Source organism: Perca flavescens, chromosome 12 (assembly GCF_004354835.1).
Source record: "Perca flavescens isolate YP-PL-M2 chromosome 12, PFLA_1.0, whole genome shotgun sequence".
Classification (NCBI taxonomy): domain Eukaryota; kingdom Metazoa; phylum Chordata; class Actinopteri; order Perciformes; family Percidae; genus Perca; species Perca flavescens.
Window position 1 is genome coordinate 15,822,535 of NC_041342.1, and position 25,469 is coordinate 15,848,003.

Below are 25,469 nucleotides of genomic sequence, written 5' to 3' on the forward strand. Positions count from 1 at the left end.
ACTGAATAATAAAGCTTTAAGCAGTTACATTTTAATCCCCAATTTTGATTCCCAATCTTAATTCCAAACCATATGTCTAAACACAAGCAGGGTCCCACATCCGTCTTCCTGTATCTTATATGAACATAGAGGAGGTCAAAGTTATTTGTGAATTATTATAATGTGATATGACTGCTTGGGACATGGAAACAGTTACTATACAGTCTTTTAAGGGGTTTTGATCTGGATTCTCAGTTTCAGAGTCCCAGTAAACTGTAACTTTAACTGTCTGTGGCAGTGGTTTTACCAGTTTCTCATCTCCTGAGAGTAGCTTAGACACAAAAGGAACAAATGAGTTTACTTGAAGCATTGGTTTAATCTATAGAGGTGAGGAGAAAGTGAAAAGGTCAGTTAAGGTGCAACATTTCTAAAAGAAGCTTCAGTTTCTCGTGATGAATTTGCAAATTTGAACAAATTTATCACGTGTTTAATTGATAAATATTTTTTACATTTATTTTGATACTAGGACTGATTAGTGCGTGCTTGTCAGCTCAGATCAAAGTTAGTCAGAGATGATTCATAAAATGTCCACAGTGTAATACATTTGAAGCACTTATACTTGCCATTTAGGGAGTATGGGAGGCCTGCTGTTTTAAACCCCTAGATCCCCACACATGGCGTAGCCACCACAGACACAGCTCAGAGAGTCAGCCGGCAGCCGGGAGGTGAGCAGAAAGGAACAGGCGGTGTCTCCTTCAGAGTGAGCACAGGAGCGTGTGTGTATACAGTGTGTGTGTGTGTGTGTGTGTGTGTGTGTGTGTGTGTGTGTGTGTGCGTGCGCGCATGTGTGTGTCATTTCTCAAATGACAAAAGGATACCAGTTGTGCAGTTCAGGTGGGGGGAGACATGGAGGTGGTATGGAGACACACCTGAGGGAGAGCCTGGACTGGCTGGGACCAGGGCTGAAGTGGCGACCCAGAGATGTGTAGGGGCTGCAGGAGGCCACTGTGCTGTGGAGGAGGTTTTGGGGGCTGGTGGGAGAGAGGGGCTGCTGTTGCGCAGTCTCCCCAGCGTGATGCATCTACCTTCAGGGTGGCAGCAGGCGTGGAGTGGGGTGCGATGGAGCGAGCACGGGCTCAGTGGCGCGGTCACCTAGGGACGCTGAAGCTGCTGTAGCAGGACTGATAGTTATTCCTTGGGAGAATTGCAAGATGAGACCCATTGTATTAGCAACCCCAAAACTGTATCAATGTTCTCAAGCCTTTAAAGAAAGAACTTGGGGTGCAAAATATCTGACTTACCTGAAAAACACAAAGCTGCATGCTTTAAAGTTGTATTTAACTAAATAAATACAATTAAGTACTATGTATAATCTCTCTTTGGAAAATAGAATGCAATACTAAACAAGCTTTCTCTAATTAATTATACTATTCAAAACTGTATGTTTCACTGTGAATCTAAATGACTGTTGTCAGAGTTAAACCTCAGTGAAATATATTCCATACTGATTTAAGCATTCTCAGACATTAAGCTTTTTCATTTCCAAGCCATACTTTTATGTTGCAACTGTTTGAGTCGTATGTTTTAGAAATTCTTTGTGTCTAATATGGTCAGCACTCCCAATTATTCACTCCACTGACAAGTGAAACAAATGGGACCAACCAGTGCATTCTGTATTATCTACACCCCTTGGATTCCCTGACAATAATTAATACAATGGCAAGCTGCTGTTACCAGCCCGACATGAGCTCAACAACATAAGCTCTCCCTTTCCAAGAGCTCTTGAGAGGAAATTACGTCCAGCGCTGAGGTCATGTACATCGTGACCACTAGCAGCCGGGTCATATCATACTACTGTCTGTAAGCCTAGATCAGATAAAGGTCCTATTTTAGGGTGCTGTTAACATCGCCAGGTTATTACTCACATCATTAAACCATGAATGTAAGGTGCATGAAATATGTCAAGAATAATATAAATGTAGCCCTGACCAAAGAGATATGTATAGCCTTTAACAGCAAAGACTGTCCTGTATATATCAGGGAAGTTCATTAATATGCCACATGATCTTACTGAAGCAGCAGTGCTGACCACCTCGCTGCTATGGTCACACACCATTATGTAGTGTTACTTCATTTGCTCATAATACGTATTAACAGAAAAACAACATTATTAATATATCACATAAATAGCATGTACTGTATGTAAGCAGAATTAAGTAATTTAGGTGTATGTTTTTGCAAAAGAAACAAACACTAGTCTCATGATAAAACAAAATGAAATACATGCAGATCATTTTTTGGTTTAACAGTCAACTGACCAATATCCTTTTAAAGAGTTGTCATGCAATCATAAGAACCTCTCTTACTTTAGCCTACAAGGATATTAACAGGGTTTTTTTTAATTATAGAGGAGAACATTCTCCTAACATCCATTAAAGGAATGCCATGCTAATTTTAAATCCTCGCAGCAGGCATTGGCATCAACAGAAGAAAAGTGGATGAGTTTCTCTTTAACAGCTGTAATTTGTGTTTTCCAATCACCATGCTGATTTCTGCTCATTATACTCCGGTTTCACACCGGTAAGTGAGCAAAGTTTGGATTGATTGACTCTAATTAACTAAAAAATGTTCCAAGCCATGGATTTATTATCATGCTAGCTAGCCACAAATGTCAGAGACTTTCACAAATTATTATCCTGTTAAGATAAATATCTTTGAAATCAAACGAGTGTGGCAACACAAGGAACACTTATTGTTATGCTGATGAATTTGTTTGGCATGTTTTCTGCCTAGTTCCACATTAAAGACTCACCTGGGCAAATACACTGTTCCAGTGTATTGTTAAGCTGTACAGTATGACTGAATGACAGACGCTGTAGTTACCTAAACTTTGAAGGAACACACTCTCTAAAAGCCTTCTGTGCTGTATAAATACTGAAGGGAATGGACAGTAGACAATGTCCATCTAGCATTGCAAATGGGCTATAAATGCTGTGGTGTGTGGCATAGGTATATGCTACATACTTGTCCCTATAAAAATAAATACAAATATATAAATGTTTAAAATTATTTAGTCAACGTAAAATAAAATATTCTCTATAAAATAAAAGTTATTAAGAGCTAATATATGAAGCAGTGAAGAGCTGCCTGGTCTACTCTATGTTAACAGAAGACCTATTCCCTCTGTGCTCCAAAACTTGGCAGCATCTCCCTCATTGATATTTTAGACACAGTAGCACCTCTCTCCACTCACATTCTTTCCTTGACTCCATCAGCTCTATGGCTCAACTCTCCACTTGCTCATGGACAAAAACAGGACAGTTTGAGTGGACACCTCCATTTTTCCTGATTTCAAAAAGAGTTTTGGTTAGCTTGAGAACAGAACGTTGCTCTGATTCACTCAGCTTCACGTCAACGATCAGAAGTGATCGCTGGAGTGAATCCAAACGAAACGGGCCCATCGTCTGCATGGTGGCGCCAGGCTGAAATTGAGAATCATGCTGCCTGTAAATCAGATTTTCCCAACATGTCTCTTGCAAAATCTGCCTACAAAACTACAAAGAAAATCATCTTAACCAGCTCTGATGTATCACAGAATACAACACAGTGAGACTTGTGCTGTATAGTCCATCCTCAGCTCATTGAAACAAGCATCTAACATAGAAGAAAATACATCTCAGCTGTCAAGAAGCCCCATCAGTATTTCCACAGTCCACCCTCTTTAGAGTAGCAGCCTTTTAGGTGTGTGCACTTTGAGACACACCTACAGATAAATGTGATGACATCTAGTTGTGGCTCACTTTCATTTATTTAGGGGATTGATTAGATGCAAAGAGAGTAGATAAATGTGATGGGGAGGCACTTTCATTTGAGATATTGCCATATAGTCTGTAAGGAATATAAAAATGGACTGAACATTTTTCTCTTCAAGGTGCTTTTGGAGATCTAGTGACATCATGTGAGTAGTTAATATGAGATTCCGCATTAAAGCAATATATTACACATTCAAAACAGCCTGTATATATATATATGTATATATATATATATATATATATATATATATATATATATATATATATATATATATATATATATATATATATATATATATATATATATATAATACTCTATATATATAAAAGTTTGAATACTTTTTCTCGTTACTATTTCTAATATTCCAATTGACTGAATAATAATAATCCTTAATTTGAGATAAAATGCTATGGCCATGTTAAAACTCTAGAATGGACCGCGTTGCGGTCAATTATGTCTTTCTAATGTTGTTGTGTTCACACTGCCCCCTTCTGTCCCCACGAGTAGAAGAGGCATCCAGCGTATAAACAAAAACAACAGCATCTCTATCAACCACACACGGTCAGGAGAGGGCAACACATATCTCTAAGGAGCATTGGCCTTGAGAAAATCCACAGCATGTGTACTCTTTCAAAAATGTGACCATTCTTATTTATTTATTTCTATTTTTTTATGTAAATTAAAAACATTTAATGAGTCTTAGGAGGTTTAGACTAGTATTGTTTATCCAGAAAAAAACTTTTAAACTCTATATGGAACAGGCATTAGTGTTGTGTACCATTAGTATGACATTGTTGCAACATGATGAAACAAAAATCTATTTTCTACCAGTACTAAATGTGATTGAGTTAAGATTCCAAATTGAAAACAGTGTTCCCCCAGGGTTCTTTAGAAAGCCAGTGGATAGTGCGCACACAACATCCTTTTGTGCACACTATTTACCCCTGGACTGCTTCAGGCTAATGTCTCAATAATTTTCACTCCTTTCTCAGGTCCTTCCCACAAAGGACTTAACTAATGATCCATGGACAAAATGAAGCATTTAAATTTATTCATTAATCATTCATCTCCAGCTCATTGAAAATGCTAAACTTCCACAAAATTAAGATTGAATATTGAAAAGTGATTGAGGGAGACAGCTCTCAGAGAGTGGAGGAGTGCGGGGAGCGGTAAGAAAAACAGGGTCTTTCAAGAGACAGTGGTCTTCACATGGGCATGGTCAAGGTGGCCAAGGTGTGCTAAGTGCTAGTTAAGGTCACAGGGTTTCACTAGTTGTAATTAGATCTTGAAATCTGGAGAAGCGTAGAATTTCTGTCAACACTGCCTGTAATTATTCTCTTTTCCAATTAATGGTGACATAGATTAATTATCTGATGAGGCAAAGCCAATTGCAATCATTCACCCAGCTAAAATTAGATCAGTCCTGACAGCAGCATGAAAGTCACCTGTTTCATTGTTATGGATTCGCTGCAAGTAAAGAGGGGGGGATAGTGAAGCGTGCTAGGGTAAGTAAGTTGTCTGGTACAGGTGAATGTCCAATTACATTGCTATTTGAACTGAAGGCATCTACTCATTCGATCCTGGACTGACTTGTTTGTTCACCCCGGCATCTTCAATGGTAGTAGAGTCATCTGTCAAGGATTGCAGGAATGCACAGATGAGCTGAATTTCTGCTGACAACCCCTCCTGTTTGAATAACAAAATAAATGAAACAAGCTCATTAAGAAAATGCTGTTTTTGAACAAAGGCAATATACAAACTCCTCGCTCTATCTGCATCCCAAACACAGCTGATGGTGAGTCTACATTTGTGAAAAGTAAAGTTACCATATTGTTCTTATTTTTGTGAAGGAGAACAAGAGGCTCCTGGTGAACCATGTCCAGGTTCAGTGCTCTTCTGTTTTAAAAACCTCAGCATCCAGTTTTTCTATTAAACTGCCTGGCACTGTCAACCAGCTTGGGAATCTGAACCGGCCTAGTCATGCAGAAATTCTCTGACTAACAATTATATCAGAAACAGGATCTTGGATTACAGTCCCCTGGGACTAGGGCAGTGGGCGTCTGCTCCAATCATTACTGGCCATTCAACAAGGCTCTGCACTGCTCTCCGCTGTTAGCCATTGTCAATTATGCCATCCCTAGTGTAAACTCGCAGAACACAAAGCTGAACTGCCAGTTCTGGCAGGAGTGTAACAGGATGACAGCCCGCCGCCCTCCACTCCCACCACCACCCCCACCCACTCCCACTTGCCCACCCTAGGGTTCCCCGGCCTTCCTCCCCTCAAGCTACTTTTGAACAAACCATGCCATTTGGCTTCTAATTCAAGTACGCCTTAGCCGTGAAAGTGCGAACCTGACCTCTCTTATGTTCTGCTTGTGGGGTTAAGTGGACATGATGGATTAGTGTAGGCCTTTTCGGGATTCAGCCTGGTTCAACTCCAGTCACAAATGGTATCAGTTCTATCGATTTCTTTATCTCTTTATTACAAAGTGGCAATGATATTGATAATCTATGTATCATGCAATTGTGAATCTCTGATTAGTAATCACTTTCGGCATACTGTCAGTGCATTTGTTATGGATTATAAAATCACATTAAAGGGCTTAATATTAGGTAATCATGCAGATTGTGTGTTTATCCCTGTTCATAAACTCATAAAGGTTTTTTTTTTAATCTTTACTCATAAAGGTTGTCCTTTTTGGAGGATAGACGCTGAGCTGGACTGTTCACGAGGAGCCTGTTTAAAGTGAGGGTTGCCTGCTCTGATGGACCCTGTGCTGAGCTGTGACGGGTGACGGTGTGGTGCGCTTGAATACACCAGCTCTTTTGTCCTTCACACTGTGCAGCTCTCTGATAGCTCCTCCCCCTGTGCCCCACTCCTCCCTGCCTTGAGCTGTGATCTGCTGGGGCCTTTTGAGGCTGGGCCACTGAGACATGGCTGCTCCCTGTAATGTCTGGACCAGACCCATCAAAAAAACATGTCAGCAGTCAGAGGAGGAGGAACAGAGAAGGAAACCACTTAATAGTATTTTCACTCGGCACTCCCCTGGAAAACCTCTAATCAAATCTGGGCATAATTTGCCTCCAGCATTATCTGATAAAGTTGAATTTTGGTGGATGACAAAAACAAAACAAGGATTTTCTCTTACACAAAAACAACAGATTGCAAGTGACAAACATGGCTAGGGTTTTGGGATGACCTACTGTTGAGATAAAGAGGAAGTTAAAAAGGGTGGAAGTAGTAATGGTATGGTTGCATGCCACTTGGCTCTGCGGTAATGCTGGACAGGAGATTTCATAAAGATTCATCACTGTCCCTCTGTCCGCTTTGACCTCATCTCACATCACAGCACAGATTAGACACCGATTATCCTCTAATTGAAGAGCCTTACTTCTCAACCTTGCAGAATATGCTGCTACTCTTCTGCAAGACCGACAGAAAGTTATTCTGTTCACAAAGAAGAAGATATCTTCCATGCGGCGTAATGAACTCACTCTGAATTAGCCGTGAAGTCAAAAAACACCCTTGCTAAACAGACAACGGGCTGAAATGTTAATGCGATGGGACCAAACACAAAGTGTTGTGTATATAGAGTTATCGAGAGAGGCACACCCAGCCTTAGACGCGGGGTCACTGCATAGGCACTCTAGCAGACATATCATCCATCACATCACGTCTGTGATCTGATGATGAGTGAATGTATAGACTGTAATGTAACGGTGGCGTCTTTAACTCCACCATAGCAGTGAGGCACAAAGCCATGGTGGATGTTTGCCTGGCTGCCCTTGCTTGGCAAAAAACACACAAGGCAACTGACTTGCCGGATGAGGCTCAAACAATGCCATGCATAACATGGAGTTACTGTAGTATGCAAAATAATACGCTTCCATCCGGTAGAATACCTAGACTGGGATAAAAGTTGAATAAAGGGATTTACCATTTAAATGAATAGTGACAGTTTGTGCAGTATCCCAGCCTGTTTTACATGTATATGTACAAATACCTGGGCTGTTTTTATTTTCTGGTCGGTCTCATGAGAAAGAGCCTGGCACCGGTCCAGTTCAGCCTGGCTGTAGAGGCTGCGTTGTTTGAAGTATTTCACCAAAGCTTTGTGCATCCTCTTCTGCAACAAAGAGAGCTAGGGGGAGAGAAGGCAGAGAAAAGGAATTGGTAAGGCAGGAGAGGAAATTAATGGCAGTGTTCAAGAAGAATGATGGAGGGGAATAGAGAAAGCAGTCAATAGCCCATTCTGCAGTACACGGGCCTGACAGGAATTTCACAGTCTCTTGGTTTCTCTGCCCACTCGTGTGCACTCATCAGAATCCAGTCACATCTGGCTGCCAGGATGGGGGGTTAATTTTCTCTAAATGCTTCAGCAGTTTTGTTCTAGCCGAGGCAAACTCTGTGACTGCAAAGCTGATGAGTAAAATATTTCTACTTCACCCAGTTTAACTTTATACCAATCCCCTCAAGACATATTTTACACATACACACAGAGTCATGAACCCCCCACTGAAACCAGAAATTATTCCTAGTCTCTTGGAAAGACATGCTGCTTGCTTTATTATTTTAACACAGTTTCAAGCAAAGAGGTTTAAATTCTGATAGATGCCATTGCTTTTCTTCCCCCTCCATCACTCTACTCTTCCTACAAAGCTTATCATTGCTTGGCAATGTGTTCCCCAGTGCATTGAAAACTAAAGCGAATTAGCTCAGTCATCAGCTCCTGAAGGAAAGACAATAACAAGAATGCTCTTTATGGTGTGCCCTGTTAAAACCCAAAAGCTGAAAACATCCACATAAACAAAGCAATGCTTACACGTACAGTAGAATCAAGAGGATTTTTATAAAAAGGCACATGCTGACAAGTGCTGTCAGATGCTAATTAATCATGCTTTTTTCATTTATAAATGAGAATTTTGCTTATTTGATTCATGTATTTATACTTGTTGCATTTTGATTAAGACATAATGCCATAATGTTTTACTACATTCTCTCTTTTAAAAAAAACTATTATATCTAATATTAGATAAACCAGCTAAGGTGTGTCTTGATTGGACAATTAATAAATAGGACATACTTCTTCCACTACAAACATACAAAGTCAGGAACTGTTGAATAAAATTATCAGTATCTGAAATACAAGTATTAAAGCTGCAATCTGCAAAAAAAGGTTTAAGTAATACATATTCTTATATCCCATGTTATGATGACAAAACACTAAAAGTAGCACATTTGCATTTATTAACATCTATTAAGAATTGCTGCTGATGATGGTTATTGTGTTTCACCTATCCTGGTTGACAATGGTAATAAATATAGAATAAATAATACACTATCATCAGTGGTGGACAAAGTGTTGAGATCCTAAAATATAAGTAGTAATAGTGCAATACAGAAATAATAATGCATTGAAAAGGTCACTAAGTAAAAGTATGTAGGTATTATTAATAAAAGATGGTGCACTTATTCTGCAAACAAATGGCCCTGTAAGTGTCACACTGTTATATATTATAGTATTTGATTAGTTTTACTGATGCTTTAAATTTAAATAGCATTTTACTGTGGTGGAGCTAATTTTTAATATTTTATAAACTGGTGGGCATATGTATACAGTGCTACATGTACTTAGTTACATTCCATCACTGACTAACATTCAAGGTATGTGGTTGGTAACAATTCACTCAAGATAACGTAACAAGCTTGACACTAGATGCTGCACTTCATTAGCTGTAATTTAACATGACAACTTGTGGAGGCTTAATAAATTCAGATTTAAAGGTAGAATTAGAACCTGCATTTTAACACGTAAATATCAACTACGGGTTGTGTTGCGATGGCTTGGAAAAGTTTAAATTACAACTATAAGCCCACTCCCAATCATTTAGTATGTTTCAGGTTTCCATGTTTAGATGAAAGAATTGACTGGCTCTCCAAACACACAAATGAATGTTTTGAGGCATCTCACACACATGCATTAATGTTGTGATCTCTGAAATGATCATGACAATGTTTAATGCATTTACCTTGTTGCCTTCAGTTACAAACAAACCAATTAATGGTAATCTCATTGTGTAATATACAGTACGTACTAACTGGGACAAAACATTCAAATATTATAGGGATAATTATACATTTAAAACAGGAAAGAAGAGTGTTTGAATGTTCCTGTAAATCAGATTTAAATGTGATCTTCATTTCAGAAACATTGTTGATTATAAGCTTGTTATAAAAACTAAATTCTGGCATAAAAACACTAGCCGAGAGGCTGCTGTTATAGAAGTGTAGAGTTGAAACAAACAAAAATGGTGAAGGCTGAATCCAGAGTAAAAGAAAATCAGGCTTTGATCATGAGCGTGGAAAATCCTGTCCACAGGATTTTATTTTTGCATGCATTTTTCACTTGATAACATTCATGCAGTTAGATGAGGAATTGCTCAAGTAAAGGTATTAGTCATTTTTGGAACAAATAATATGAATTTTTCATTGCAGGAGCAGTGTGGCTTCTTCCTGGCGTTATGCTTGTCATGTGTAATTCAATTCCAGTTAAATAGTGTCACAAACTATAAAGATTAAACAGTAAAATGCTGCTGAGTTGTCTCCCTCAACTAGTCAAGACCTCTGGTGCTATTTTAGCAGTGAAGGCACATTCATTGTCTGATCATAACATGTGTTTGTTGCTGACCCCTAACCAATGGTGTGTGTGTGTGTGTGTGTGTGTGTGTGTGTGTGTGTGTGTGTGAGAGTTGTGGTAAGCAGAAGCAAATTTGGAACACCCCGATAATAAAACGTTTCACCTCTGACCACCTTACAAAAACTATAATCAAGAAAATGTAGAAAGTATAGTATTTACATGTGCCATCAACCTCTTTCTTTACTCCCCTTGGTGGCAAAACTACATAGCTATCATTACATTAAGTCACATCCATCATCCTCCTCCACTCAAGTTATCTCATTATTATTAGATTGCTGCAGTCACCTCCTTAGTGGTTGGCAAACTAAAACCTTCTTAAAATGACTGCCCGTGCAAAGAGGATAGCATGGAATAGAACATAAGATAACAGAGCAAAAATCCTAAGTCATAAAACATAATTAAAAAAGAGAGGGGGTGATAGTAAACATAACAAAGGGTTATATAAGCTGTACCTGTGTGTAATAATGAAAAGATTTATGTGTATGGTTCTTCTCGCTCAATGCAGACACTGCCTCTTGTTTGGCCTCCATGAGGATCTTCTTAAGATCTTCGTAGTCGCTTGCCAGCTGTTTGTTCTCCTTCAGTGAAATTTGTAATGCTTCCTACACACACATGAAAACAAAAGGTTCAGGTAAAATGGTAAAGGTAAATAATATGTTTACAGTAGCTATGTAATAACCACCAAGACACAAGTAACTAACGGTAACTATTGTAATTGTGACATACCTACAGTACATTACATTGTGACTGGTGATGTGCTGATACAACCTTCTGTCTCACAATCCTAATCCTGATCAATTCAGAGTAGCTATCAATACCGGATATCGATCCAATACTTTTCTTTGTCCCAAATTTAAACTAACTTACTTTAAACTTACTTACTTACTTACTTGTATATATTTTACTGCTCAAAATTCACTGAAATCATGACATTTATTTACGTACGGTAACATGAGGCCAGGCGTCGCTGTGATGCTAAAAAAATGATTTGGTGGCCATCTGTGACTAAATTAATGTAACAGATATGAGAAACTCTGATTTTTATAGTTACATTAACAAAGAAACCCTGTTTAATGTGGATCACTCACGCCATGGCCAATACCCGTTGATGAGGTCAATATCGGCCCTGATACCGATCTGGTGTATCTGATTGGTGTATCTCTAACTGTCACCAATATACTAAAAAGGGACCTCTCACACCTTAATGTGATTTTTTACAATTAGAGCAATCAGCATTCACAAATGGATTTGTGTTAGTATGATGATCATTTTACCAATATGTTTGTAATAGACCACAGCTACACTGGCAGAAGAACAACTGCGGAGGCAGCATCATGTACAGTACAGATGTACAAGGATTTTATATGGTGAAGGGAACCGGAGAGTCAAGTAAGGTGTTGAAATGAATCAAATAATCGATGCATCGAATCGGGGACATGGACGATGCTGCATTGATAATTGTCTGGGCCATATTTTTTTCATCGATTATTTCTGTTTAAAATTTTATGTATGCCTAACAACATTTCTGTTTACATATTCTGGTATGTTATGCACATTCAGGAAGTGCCATGTGCTCAGTGCTGTAGTTTTATGTATCCAATTTATTTAGTATTAGAGCACTGTAGAATGTTTTATTTTTGAATTAAATATCCTATATGGCTTTAACAGAAAAATTTATTTGGCGCATCGTGATGCATCGAGATATCAAATCCAATTGAATCGCTGACATGATAATCGTAATCGAATCGAATCGGGAGATCAGTGAAGATTCACACCTCTAATATACAGTACTGTCCATACTGTATAGTAACACCACACTGACCATTTAGAAGACACTTGTTGTACCACTGACCTGCTATGTGTGCGTACAAAACAATACATGCTCCCTGTATTTGTGTTTTTAATTATAGCAATATAAATAGCAGGGATACAACAATGGACACTTTTCTGGGAAATCAAGCATTAAATCAATCACAGTGAGTATGTCTCTCATGTCCTCTTTTCATTTGAACAATGTTCCCCAAGTACTGGATATGTGGCTGGTGAATATCTCAACTCTACCTGCAGACATAATGAAGTGTGTCTCTGCAGTAAAACAGAACAGCACTAAAGTGATGAGTTTAACCCAGCAGAAAGAGGGGCTGTAAACATGACAAATGCCTGCTATTGATTTCAGGTTTAATTACTCCATGCAGCACTGACAAAGCCCATCTGATGCTGTTGTGAAGTGTAAATGGAACAAATTACACTTCATTGCCCATAAGAAACTGATAGCGTTGGCAGTTTGCATTGTTTACTTTGTGCTCGCCAAACAACAAGCCCTGATCAAATCAAAAATTAGGTTCCATGTACGAAAGACGGAATAGAGATGACCACAGATTCCACAGGACTAACCAGTCAACCTATTTCACCTTGATACTATACCCTGTATTTGTATCTTTAAAAATAACCATCGGCAGGTTGTATTTAATACAGCCACATACTATTTCCCATCAGGCTATTAGCTTTACTGACCTGTATTAGTTTCTATAGAAAAGAGGAGCTGTGACCTACAGGAGCTTATAAGAGTCAGCAATTTTAGAAGAAATCTCTTTTATAAGAAATATCTGAAAGAGTCTAACTATTCTGCTTCATGCACTGTGGTTTCTGAATGCACACTCTGCTTATTATGTTATGCTAATGCAGACATTATGTGTGCTTTATATTGGTCTCAATGATTAAAGTGACCAATTTCCCTCGAACTTCATACTCTCTCTGATCTTTTTATTTGGTGCGGAGTATTGTTGTTATATCATCTTATTTCGTCAAGTGAAAAGACTAAACCCTTTTTTGCATGGCTAACTTTTATCTGGCTAATGGGAGTTGTGTCTATGAGGAAGACTTCTAATTCTTAAATTGTCTCACACCAACAACTTCTTTAAAGTTGCTGCACTTGGATGCATGGCGGCTTAAGCTCCATTGCCTTTTCTTGTTTTGAACTAATGCATTCTTGATCACCGTTTAATGAAACTATATACCACATGGCGATTTCACATTAGATAAGCCATGTGAAACCCCCATCAGCAAAGAGGCTCTGGCTGGGGCTGATAATCCTGCAGATGAAAACCTTAAAATAAATAGGGGTTTCTCTTACAAAGGATTGTTGAAATACATGCCATTTTGTGCAGAGTGTGCCCGTTTTTTTTAAGAGCCTATTTCTGACATTGATGTAAAAAAGTCCAGATTATATGCTTATTTGATATTCTGAACTATATGCTTAGATTTAAAATGATGGTGAAAATGTTGGCCTACAGGTAACAAAACAGGCGCAGCATCTCACCACGACATGCATCATCAAATTCGTCGAGACAAAAGACTATAACAACAGTGAGTTGTCATTTGTGGGAAAAGCACTTAAACAAGATTGACCATGGCTTGTAATTTTAATTGCACACAGCTCTTTTCTCTGCATCTTAAGGGAAGTATTGTGACAAGCAATGTGCTGACACTAATCCACAAACAAATAAACAATAAGATGTTTTTTTTTTGTTTTTTTTACAGCTTGTCTCTGATTCCACAGTATTTGACACAAAAAAATCATGTATTTACAGAAAGTAATACTGAACAACATTTTGTTACCTTGGTGTCTTCCATTTCTTTTTTTCTCGCTGTAAGATGAGCAGTGTGTGTCTGCATGGATCGCTGTGTTCGTAGTTGGCAGTTATTAATATCAGACTGCAAGGTGCTCATTATAAGAGCAGCTGATTTGTTTTTGAATTCCACCACATCAAAAACACTTCTGGAAGGAGAAATCAAATACATAAAAAAGATTATTACTGTTTTGAAAATTAGTTTTCAATATCATAAATATATGATTACTGGATCAATGGGCTGGTACTTATTTAAGACACTGGTTCTCAACCTTTTTGAGTCGTGACCCCCCCTCCCAGAATAATGAGGCTGGTGTTCGCGACCCCACCAACCCCTCGACAACAAGAAAGAGAGCTGCAAACCGGTGTAAACTGCTGTTTCTACACGCCTCCCCCTGCTGATTTTGAGTGATTTTTGTGAATGCTCGGATTAATAAATGTAAACAAATAATGCTTTGCTTTAATGACAGTTTAGTTTAGTTTTAGCAGCTAGCACCTAGCCTTGTCCAATGTGCTCCAGGCTGTGTGGATTTTTTAATGCGTTTGTGACTTTTTCTCTCCCCCTGACCCGCCTTCAAACCCCTTTCTGTGTTCCAGGACCTCCTGATTTACACATGAAGCTCTGAATAGAACACATGAAATGTACCAAACTCACACAAAAGTGTACAAAACATTCCCCAGTCCAGAATATGTTATTTCATGTTTTTCTCCCCAACCATCTGGCAACCCAAGAAATTATCTCGCGACCCCATTGGGGGTCCAGACCCCCAGGTTGAGAACCACTGATTTAAGAAATACTCATTTTGGACAAAGGTTGAATATTATCACATATATATATAATCAAAGATATACTAAAATTATTTAGAGAAAAGGTTGATTATTAATTATATTGAGTAGTTCCTGTGTTTAACTAACTTACTGAAGTTCTGCTATGGCTTCTGGCATGCTTTCAACTATTTTTTCCATTTTATCTGAAGCAACCCGGTATTCTTCGCTCTTCTTTGTAAGGTCACTGATCCTGGCCAGGGTGTTGTCATATCTCTTTACAGTGGCAGTGTGTAAATCCTGTAAACAAATAGTTGCATTAATGTTGAAAAAAATCCCTAAGTGCTTAGAGCGTGAGATGAGTTTGTTCAACAAAAGAATGACATGATAAATAGCTGTGACTAGCTTTGTGCTCAATGAGTTTTATAGAGTAAAACTTGACTTGGCAACGGTTCTTTGACTCAAGAATTGCTTGATGCAGCCCTTAACTTTTCTTTTCTTACCTGAGCAGCTTTCAGGTGGTCACATTTGAGTTTTTTCTCCTTCTCAAGGTTGACTAATGTGTTTCCGTGTTCACGCTGAATCTTTTCCAAATCTTCGTTCAATTTCTTGATTTTCTATACAAACAAAAGATCAGTCACAATTCTATAAATTGTTGCTTTTTAACTTTTAACTTTAACTCATCATTACCTCAATTTGTGTCTCCAATTCCTTAGTTGCTGTGGATGCATCTTCAAATTCTTTCTGAAGTGTTTGGTTAGTTAGCTCTGAGCTCCTTTGTTGTCGAAACAATTCTTCATTTTTATTTGCACACTGACCCTGATGCAAAAGAAAAAACAAGACAGAATGTCATTATCCTGAAGTCTTAAAACATTTACAGGGGGTAAAAACAGTAGCAGAATATGTAACGAGTGTGGGAATGTATAAAATTATGCAATTGAATACAGCCGGGCATTTAAAACTATCTTTATGAAACGTATAATGTTCCATTTTTATTGAGACTGTGCTTTGTGAAGCTTGACCTCTTCATACCTTTCATCATAGCTATACGCTAATACAATCGAAGTGTTCCACAGAAACTGAAAAAGTAAAATACAGTGATATATTTTGAAGATTTCAATTTAAGTCTACTTTGTTTGTGTCACAATTTTGTCATTATATTTGTCTTCTGTGAATGAATTTACCTTCAGTAGTTCCAGGGCAGTCATCTGACCTGTCAGATCTTTCCTCAGGGTTTCAATCTCTTTCTGTAGAGCATAGATAGAGCCCTGAATAACACTGAAGGAAACATTTGGTATCTGACATTTCCCTTACAAACTGTGACCCATGCAGTATACATAGAATGTGTACATATGTTGTCACTGACCCTGGCTCTCTGTTCTTCCATGAAGGTGAGCTGTTCCTGTTCTTCCAGTTTAGTCTGGGTGACACTGTGCCTGGCTACAACTTGGGTCACTTCCTCCTCGGCCTTTTCCCACTGCTCGTCATTGTCAATGATTTTCTGGAGCATCTGCTTCCTCTCCTCATGCATCTGCTTCACTGCCTTCTTGCTAACAGAAATCACACAGAAAAGTAATGGTAGGTTGCCTACTCCTGTGTATTGTAAAACCAAATATAGGATATTGTATGTTTCTCCACGGGTTTGGCTTTGATGCTGTACCTCTTAGACATTTTTATCTTGTGGTCTTCTACATTCTGTTCATACTCCATGTTTTCTTTACGAAGAGCTGCATGAGCATTACGCTTTGAATGGAGCTGCTCTTCTACGCAGGAAACCTCTGCTTCCCCATGAAGTCTCTGTGGATAACATAACATACAGTGAGCCGCTGAGTGGATGCACTTATCCAAAACACCTTACAGTGCCATGAATTCACACATTATTAGCATGCATAACTCCAGTCCAATTGTAGCGTGGCAGTTATGTGCCATGCACTACACAATATACTATCAAGACACACATAAGTAGACAAAAGCAGCACCAACATTATAAAGAAATTAAAACATTTAAACATCATTGTGACAATACTTACAGTTTTCTCAATGTCTTCTTGCTGTGCAATCAGTTTCTCTTTTAATTTCTTAATCTTTTGCATTTCATCCTCAATTTGAAGTTTCAATTGCAAAATCTGTTATAAAAGGGGAAAAACATGAATTTTACTACTTTTGTAAACTGTTAAACGCTACCTTTTTAAACATTAAAATGTAGACGATATCAGTTACCCGGGCGTTTTGAGTTTCTTCGAGCTCAATCATTTCAGGGATACGTTGTGTTGCGGCTGCGCACCTTTCTTCTGTAAGAGCAACCGTCTTTTCAGCATCCTTTATTTCAGCAAATAGACCTTCCTCAAGCTTCTTCAACTGGTTTAATTCTTCCCTGAAGAGAAAACCAGTTTTGTCTTTTGTTATGAAGTTGGAGAATTAAAAGCAGTTTTTGAAATCCAGTGCTTATTTAGGGTTGGGAATCACACAATAGTTCATAATATAATGCTGTCACAATATGTAGCTCAGTTAAGCCACTATATCACAACACAAGGGACTCATGATACTCGGAATAATGCAAGAGAATCATCTACAACACAGTATGAAAACTGTAAATGAATAGGAAAATATACCTTTAATTAAGTTATTTTTTACAATTATTAAAATTAAACCTATATTGATATTTTTTTACTACAGAATTTTTAATACAGTTGATATGAAACATGAACTGGTCTGGACTTTGTCAGCATCAAAGAACAAATTTAAAACGTTAACATTAACATCATGCTGAGCCCATTCTTTTTTTGCATATCAGGACACCTTTATTCAAATAATTTTTCAAAGTTTGTTGAATCAATGGTTAGGTCCGAGACCGAGACTTGTTATCTGGTAATGCAGCATCAAGCAGAAATATTGTTACTGTGGTTAAGTGCAGTTTAATATACCTTGCACACTGACTCAGTTAAATGTCCTATGACATGCTGCTTTTTGGATGCTTTTATATAGGCCTTAGTGGTCCCCTAATACTGTATCTGAAGTCTCTTTCCCGAAATTCAGCCTAGGTGCAGAATTACAGCCACTAGAGCCAGTCCCACAATGTGCTTTCCTTAGTATGTGCCATTTCTGTGTCTGTAGCTTTAAATGCTATGAGAAGAGAGGAGGGGCAAGGTGGGGGTGCGGCCTTGACCAACTGTCATTTTGCTCCTTTGCAAGCCATGCTGTCTCTCTCTTTCTCATGGGTGGGCCAAATTCTCTGGGTGGGCAAAGCAGAGAAAGGGGAGGTAACCTTGCTCCTTATGACCTCATAAGGAGCAGGCAGGCTGGGGGAACGCATATTAATGTTAAAAAACCTCAAAGTGAAATTATCATGCCATGGGACCTTTAAACTGTTGACCATATCTTTGTTTGAGGAGTCCTGTTTTATGACTTTAACATACACCTGCCAGCCAGACTGAATCAAGTGATTTCAGTGGCATAATCTATACAAAAATGCTTTCAATAGGAATTACATATGAAATGTTCAATGACTGTGTGGTTATTTAGCATTGATGATGCAAAAAGGATAAATACATTTTCCTGTAACTTCCTTTGTACTGTACTTTGATAGTGTACTGTGCATACAATCTAAACAAAATCACAGAATAAATGCATTTAGAATGACCAAATCCACAAGAATAAAACACAGTCATACCAGATAAAAAAGAAGCCACAAAACAAAAGGACAGAAGCCACAACTATCCCACCAATTCAAAGTAAAAGTCAGCAATGATACTGAGTGTATATTAATGAGTCAATCTTTTTTCATGGAAGATGTCTTCTGTCTCAGTTGTCCTACTGTGATGGTGAAGCTGTTTGTTTTCACTGCACAGGATAGATACTCACAATCTGTTAGCCAGCAGAGTCTTCGCCGCCAACAGTACATAATCCAGTGATATCTTTTCATTTTTGGTCTCCAGCTCCATCTTTTTAAACTCATTCTGAACCAGTTTGAAATCACTTTTTGTTTTTGAGTATACTTCATCAGCCTAAAAAAGAAGGGGGAATCATGGGCTTATTAGTTTGCACAGATATTGTTTTCGAAGACTTTCATAAAGGTACTGATATCAAAGACAATACATTATCCCGTTATCTAATCATACCCTGTTGAAACTTAATATTCTGAATCCTATACCTATAGTAAGCCACTGCCACAAGTCAACAGTGAGGCTATGCACTAGAAGGGTTTTTACATTTTTTCTTGGTTTTGGCAAATCTTAGAAAATATGGAAATCTAGCCTAGCTATTAACCTTGGGTTTAGCCTGGGTTTAAAGATTAAAAGTTGAATATCAGAGCCCCGGATTACCATCTTCAGAACACTCACAGCAATTACTTGTTGAGATGTAATTAATAAACAAATTTGTTCTGAGTCAGTCTGGTATTTCATTCAGCAACCACAAAGCTGCAATGGTTTAGATTCCAAGTTGACCTCTCTGTAGCTTCCTCATCACTCATCTCTCTATTAGTACACTTTCATGGCATATTTGATTGTGGGCATTGAACTCAAAGTGCAGATGAGGCTGGATTTGGTCATCATCAATGTTGCTGCGTCCTGACTTGAACAAATTAAATTAGCAAGGAGAAAAGCTTAATTAAAATCAGGGAATTATCAAAGTTATTAGGATTCATCATCTGGGGACCATGGATGTCTGTACCAAATTTCATGGTAATCCAGTCAATTGTTAAAATGGAATGATTTTACTCGATCAATGTGTTGGATGGACCAATAGACCAACAAACATTGCAATCCCTAGTGTCATGCCACTTGTGGATTAATAATAGAGTTAAAAAAAGAGCGAGTGGGTGAGTGAGATAGAGCCTTATTACCTTATTTGGTGCTTATTTTATTGTGGTTATTTGTTAATGTATAAAATGCACCAGAATGTGGTTAAGCACGTATCTGTACTGGACTACCACCAAAGACAGAGCTATTAATTAACCATAGCCCTGGTGTCCAACCTTTCTGGGTTTGAAAATATAAACACAGAAATTGTTTTTAAAACAAGAATAAATCAAATTAGAGGTTACCTCAGCTTGTGCAGTGTTGATTTGATTTATGATGCCTCTCTGGAGGGCCAGGTTTTCGTTCACAATAGGAATTTGTTTTTTGGCAAAGTTAATGTCCTCGTGTAAGGTCTGGTTCAACACTTCAGTGTGTGAAAGTTTCTCCTGGGCTTGGTCAAGTTTCTCTCTTTCCAGTTTGAGCTGCCACTTTAGTTCAGTGATGTCTCTAATGCAAGCTTCGTGCTCTAGAAAAAAAAGCAATAGTCAAAAATGAATTAGTTTATTCATTGTACAAGAACAACAGCACAATATTTTTACGAGGAGATGATAACACACTTCTAAGTCACTGACCTTTTTGGACTACAAAAGAGTGCTCTTGTTGCTTCCACAGTGAAATACTGTCAACTTTGTTCTCCAAAAATCGTTTTCTTCTCTTCTCTTTGTGGAGAGCTTCCTCTGCATACTGCCGATCAGCCTCCAACCGCTCAATCAGATACAAAACTTCTCCAAGTACTTCATTTATTTTCTTCAATAGTGGCGATAAAGGACAACTTTCTAGAGGATGACAAACTTTACAAGATTGGTACATTGTATTGTACTGTATCATCATTTTCTACTCAATAAGCAAAAGCCTAAACAAGTAAAATAATGTTTGCAAAGCTATGTTAACATAATATGACTGATAAACATAAACTTGATCCAGGGTATTCTATTACCAGGGTGGATACTTGATGGTATCTAATCAATTATTATGTCGACAAAAGATATGAACCAGTAACTGGGACTGGTATGTCTCCATGACTCAAACATCTTAACCAACCTAGAGCTTCTCCAAGTAAGTGCACACTACACACTTATGTGTTGCTCTTTTATTTTCAGCATTAGGGGCAGTGTTTGCTTTTCTATTGCATAACAAAAATGAAGACAAAATATTACAAAAATTACTTTTTGCCATTTAAAAAGAAAAAGGGGTCACCGCTTGCACTAATTGCGATGCCTTCGACGAACAACTCCGTAGACGTCACTGATTCAGTATCTGAGTCTCTGGGCTGATATCTGTTAAAAAGGAGTTAAACTCATGTTGTGTTTTTACGTCCAACTGAATATAACAAAAAGAAATAATGAAGCAAAACAATAGAGGACCTCACCTTAAAGTTTTACGGTATTGGTGCTTGTCCTGATTGATCAGTGGCTGATATTTTCCAGGCTGGTACAAGACAAAAAAATGCTTTTAAATAGATGTTTACTCATATCTGATATTTGTATTACAATCTTTCACAGGTCTGATCACATCTGACATCAGTTTACCTGTTGACACCAATTTTCCACTGTCATCTTCAGCTCTTGGATATGGTAAATGGCATTGTTGACACATGGCGAGGGACTGTTGAGCAATGCACAAGTGCGACGTCTACCAGAGCAGACCGCTTGAAGATCTGCTTGATCTTGAGAAACACAAAATATTGAAATCTGTAAATACATCTTTAGTTCATCACGAACAAATTGCTTTCAGAGAAGCAATGAAAAGCCAACCCTAGCTACAGATGTCCTTAATACATAATGGCACAAAGCCCTCAAAACTATTTTATAATTACCACACTGATGAACCATCTCTCAATGAAAAGAAAAATCTGAAGACAACAGACTTTTGTTGGAACAAATGCTCACCCTACTTCAGTAACTTTATTTTGAAAAGTAATTATAAAAATGTATTTGGCTGTGAATAAACTCTGCAATACATTGGAAGCATCAGTGAGAGAGCAGAGACAACTCATTTGAACAAGACATACCCAAGGGCACAATTCTTGGTGATGAAAGGACGCCATCTGGCTGACAAAATGGGTAAGAAACAGTGCAGGTGGCAATACTTCACACGAAATAATACTGACTTAGTCTTTTGTCTATAGTATAGTACAAAGACATGTCAGTAACCTTTGGGCACATTCAAAATGTGGAGATTACTGAAGACCAAGTTTATGTTAGTGGCTAAATGTTTCCTGTACTGTATAATATTTCAATATACAGTAGGCCTATGTGAATCACTACTTTTAATTCAGTCCCTCAATAATTAAAAAAGCCTAGACATAGTATAACAGTTCATCAGTCCATCACAGTTTATTAAATTATTTTTTGCATTATTTTCTCACTCCTCTGTCTTATACTGTAATCTGTAATGTAAAACAGTAGGTAAGATGGAGGTAAGATGGAGGTAGTCTATCGACGACACAACGTTTCATTTCCGGGATTGTTCAGGTGCCGCCGGAAATTCCGCCGGATGTCCCTCATTTCGGCCGGATGTCCGTTACCTTCCGCTTTCTTTGTGATGGCATTCTAAACTCTGGTCAATTTATGAGGACTGTGGTTAACTGATCCTCAGATCTCTGCAGGGTAAATCCAGACAGCTAGCTAGACTATCTGTCCAATCTGAGGTTTCTGTTGCACGACTAAACAACCTTTGAAGGTACACATGTTCCACCAAAACAAGTTCCTTACTGAGGCTATTTTGCAGCAGCACCGTTGCTCGGTGATTGTTTTAAAGAAATGCCAATAAACCAGAGCATGTTTTTCTCCCATCCCAGAATGCTGTGTGGACTAGCCAGACCCTCCTCCGCAGTGCTGTTGAGGAAGGTCTGGCAATGCGAGACTAAGATGGAGGTAATGTTTTTTTCACTGCAGGGCCCACAAGAGAGAGGGGGAGAGAGATGTTCACAATAGGCAATACCTTTAATTAATTTAATTTAATTTAATTTATTCAATTTTCCAGTATTTTATTTTGAGGGCCAACTTGTTGCTGTCATTGTCTAGATGTATGGGATAAAAATGGATGGTTTTTCTTTGTGCTCAAACTGCTCCTATCACTTGTGGGCATGTGCTCAACTTTGCAGGGTCAGTACCCGGCCCTGGATAAAGTATCCGCCCACAGATTCAGCTGAATATGAATGTATGCCACTGAAAGGAGGACCAAGCGTATGTACACCCATAAGAGCATCTTCAACTGTCACAAGTGGTGGTATGACATGCACCACCAGGTGATCATGCACTTGTCTTGCCAGCAGTGCCAACGTGGTATGACATTTGGTGTAGCCTATAACCTTTTTAAGGACAGCATCACATGTTTGGGGTTGGCCCAGTCATAACAGTTAGACAGGTAAATGACCACCTTGTAGAGATACAGCCAAAACTGTCAAAGACCTCTAGACAAACTAGAACTCTAATCAGTAAGAAATATGTCACTGTATGTGAGACTATTGAACCTTTCCCAACTGAGATAACATTTATCCTGCCATGATGATCCAATAATTAGAACAATGGCTAGTGAGTGAGCTTACTCAGACCAATAGCCTACAAGAAAAGTCAAGGAAAAAATGTGGGGACACCAGAAATAAAGGCCATCTGTTGCTGAGCAGTTTAGATGAATAATACACAGTGAAAGAACAAAGTGGGGTAGGAAGGTGGTGAAGCAATATGTCACCAGTGGGCTGAATAAGCTCTAAATCATACTGGCAGGGTGTATTATAGCCACAGAGCAGGCCCATGTGAGTCTGGGGACCAATTCACGTAGTTACAGTACACCTGTCATTTCACTAATGACATTAGATGTTTAAATGTAATTATCATAACAAATTATGCACCACCTAATATAATTTCTGTAGTGCAGTCCAGTCAGTACTCTGTACAGGCTGGACTTTGTGTGGGCAGTTTACTCACTGTACTGGGACAGGTTTGGTCTCCAGATGAATTTCATATCCGTAGACAGCTCAATAAATACTACATTAAGTTGTGTGTTAACCTAAAAACAACTGTTTAATTTAATTTTTAAAATTAAAATTAATTTTGTAGACTGTGACCACTACCGATAGTTTCTGTCATCCATATTTGTTTGTAGTTATTTTCCTATTGACAGTGTCCATATGTTGTAATACAGTATCTCCATCAGAATGTATGTCTATTTAGACCTAAAAAAAAGAAGTTGGTCACACTTTATAATAACTATCATTAATAAATGGTACATTTATAGTTAATTAAACTGAAGTTAAGTTATTTTTCTGATAACAAATAATGGAATAATAATTAATAATGTTGACTTATTATTAGTAATGCTATGATTTATGTTAGTTTAACAGTCTATTGTTGCACACATCATAACATGTTATATATAATATTAAAGTATCACGTGTTAATGATTACCAAATTATTTTTAAACCTTTTGTAAACCGTCAATAAACATTGTTTGGATGGCTATTATGAAGTTGCAACTGATGATTATTTAATCATCATGATTTATTTAACATCCATTCCACTCCATTGTTTGTTAACAGTAAAATAAAATAAATATTAACTAAAGTTTAATTAACTATCAATTTACCATGTATTAATGAGGGTTATAATAAAGTCGACTTGTTTACCGTTTACACAATTAAATCTTCTCACCTTGCTGACTAGGTCGTCCTTCCCTTGATGGGAATCTAAGCGGTTCAACGTCTGGCATTGCTGAAACTTGTCCGATGGGGAAAAATCACCAGTTTAAACTCCACCGTCGTGTGGAAACGTAGAGCCGTTGACATTCAACATTAGCTAACCTGGACATTTTGGGGAGAAATGCAATTGTTAATTATGGGTTTTATGTACACATTAGTTAGATGATGTACAACTAAGTATAATACCTGCTGTTAATCTTTCGGACAAAGTTAACGTTGGCTAAAGTTGCAACTGATACCTTCACTCATCTCGCTCTCTTAGCTAACGTTAAATTGACGGTTAATTAACTTAGCTAATGACATATTAATGAGCAGGGGGGGGTTGTTGTCATGGCAGAAAGAGAAAGCGAAAAATGGAAGGCTATCAACTTACTTGTATTAATACACCTTTGACTGCCAGCTATCTAGCTAGCTATCTTGAAGTTTGTTATTGTTCTTCTGAGTGACGACGCTGCAGCTGACCTGTAAAAAAAGTTGACTTTTATTAAAGTTTTCTCCAAATGAATCAACTGAAGTTGCAACTACTGTCAATCTTCTGCTCAGTGTTGCTTAGCAACAAGGGGCTGCGCTTGGAGAGGGTAAGTTGCGTTCAAGAGCAGCAATGAAGGTGAGTGCTTTTGTTTAGTAGCACCAGGGTTAGAAGTATTGGTAGCAGTGGCACAAGTGGTGTTTCCTACTCGTTTCATGCGAAGTTAGGCACATTTTGTTGAGGAATAGAAACACAGAATCATAGAGGGGGTAGACAATGAAAAAGTATTTATTTTATTTTAGGCAATCTTAGTTAGGCCTTCTGCTGTGAACTGTAGGCCTATGTGTAAACACATGCATAGGCCACAAGTATATCAATATAATGATAACATGCTACAGTAGCTATGTATTACTCCTACAGTAAGGTATGATATGTTTATCTTGATTATCGTGGGCTAAAAATCCAAACTTGAAATTCAAATGTTATTGGACACTTTTGTAGTAGGCTACAAGTCTTTTCAGATCTAGACTAAAGTTGCATACACATTGGTTTGCAATTAGATCTTTGAACGTTTCTTTATAAAGCGTTGCACAGTTAAAAACTCATATAGGCTATACAGTC

The 25,469-nt window shown here is 38.1% G+C and overlaps 1 protein-coding gene across 4 annotated transcripts; it reads right to left on the reverse strand.

The window, feature by feature from the left end:
- Positions 1-4,813: 4,813 nt before the first annotated feature.
- ccdc178 (coiled-coil domain containing 178) lies at positions 4,814-24,909 on the reverse strand. 4 transcript variants are annotated; one of them, XM_028594092.1, is made up of 20 exons: positions 24,753-24,909; positions 24,333-24,481; positions 21,210-21,346; positions 21,050-21,108; positions 20,878-20,957; positions 20,253-20,456; positions 19,926-20,146; positions 18,743-18,885; positions 17,102-17,255; positions 16,912-17,007; positions 16,542-16,678; positions 16,248-16,431; positions 16,066-16,128; positions 15,572-15,700; positions 15,385-15,498; positions 15,036-15,181; positions 14,106-14,265; positions 10,940-11,089; positions 7,797-7,931; positions 4,814-5,478 (listed from the first exon to the last, which is right to left on the reverse strand). In XM_028594092.1, the coding sequence occupies exons 2-20, from the start codon at positions 24,388-24,390 to the stop codon at positions 5,359-5,361; spliced, it is 2,490 nt and encodes an 829-aa protein (XP_028449893.1). In that variant the 5' UTR covers positions 24,391-24,481; positions 24,753-24,909; the 3' UTR covers positions 4,814-5,358. The 4 variants fall into 4 exon arrangements, with proteins under 4 accessions (XP_028449893.1, XP_028449890.1, XP_028449891.1 ...); XM_028594089.1 differs by lacking the exon at positions 4,814-5,478 and adding an exon at positions 6,067-6,746; XM_028594090.1 differs by lacking the exons at positions 4,814-5,478; positions 24,753-24,909 and adding exons at positions 6,067-6,746; positions 24,566-24,652.
- Positions 24,910-25,469: the final 560 nt, after the last annotated feature.

Coding starts and splice junctions, on each gene's coding strand:
- ccdc178 (XM_028594089.1), bottom strand. CDS start 24,390: ATGCCAGACGTTGAACCGCTTAGATTCCCATCAAGGGAAGGACGACCT. Junction 20,958..21,049: donor CAATACCGTAAAACTTTAAG/GTGAGGTCCTCT, acceptor CCTTTTTAACAG/ATATCAGCCCAGAGACTCAG. Junction 17,008..17,101: donor AAGAAACTCAAAACGCCCGG/GTAACTGATATC, acceptor CTTTTATAACAG/ATTTTGCAATTGAAACTTCA.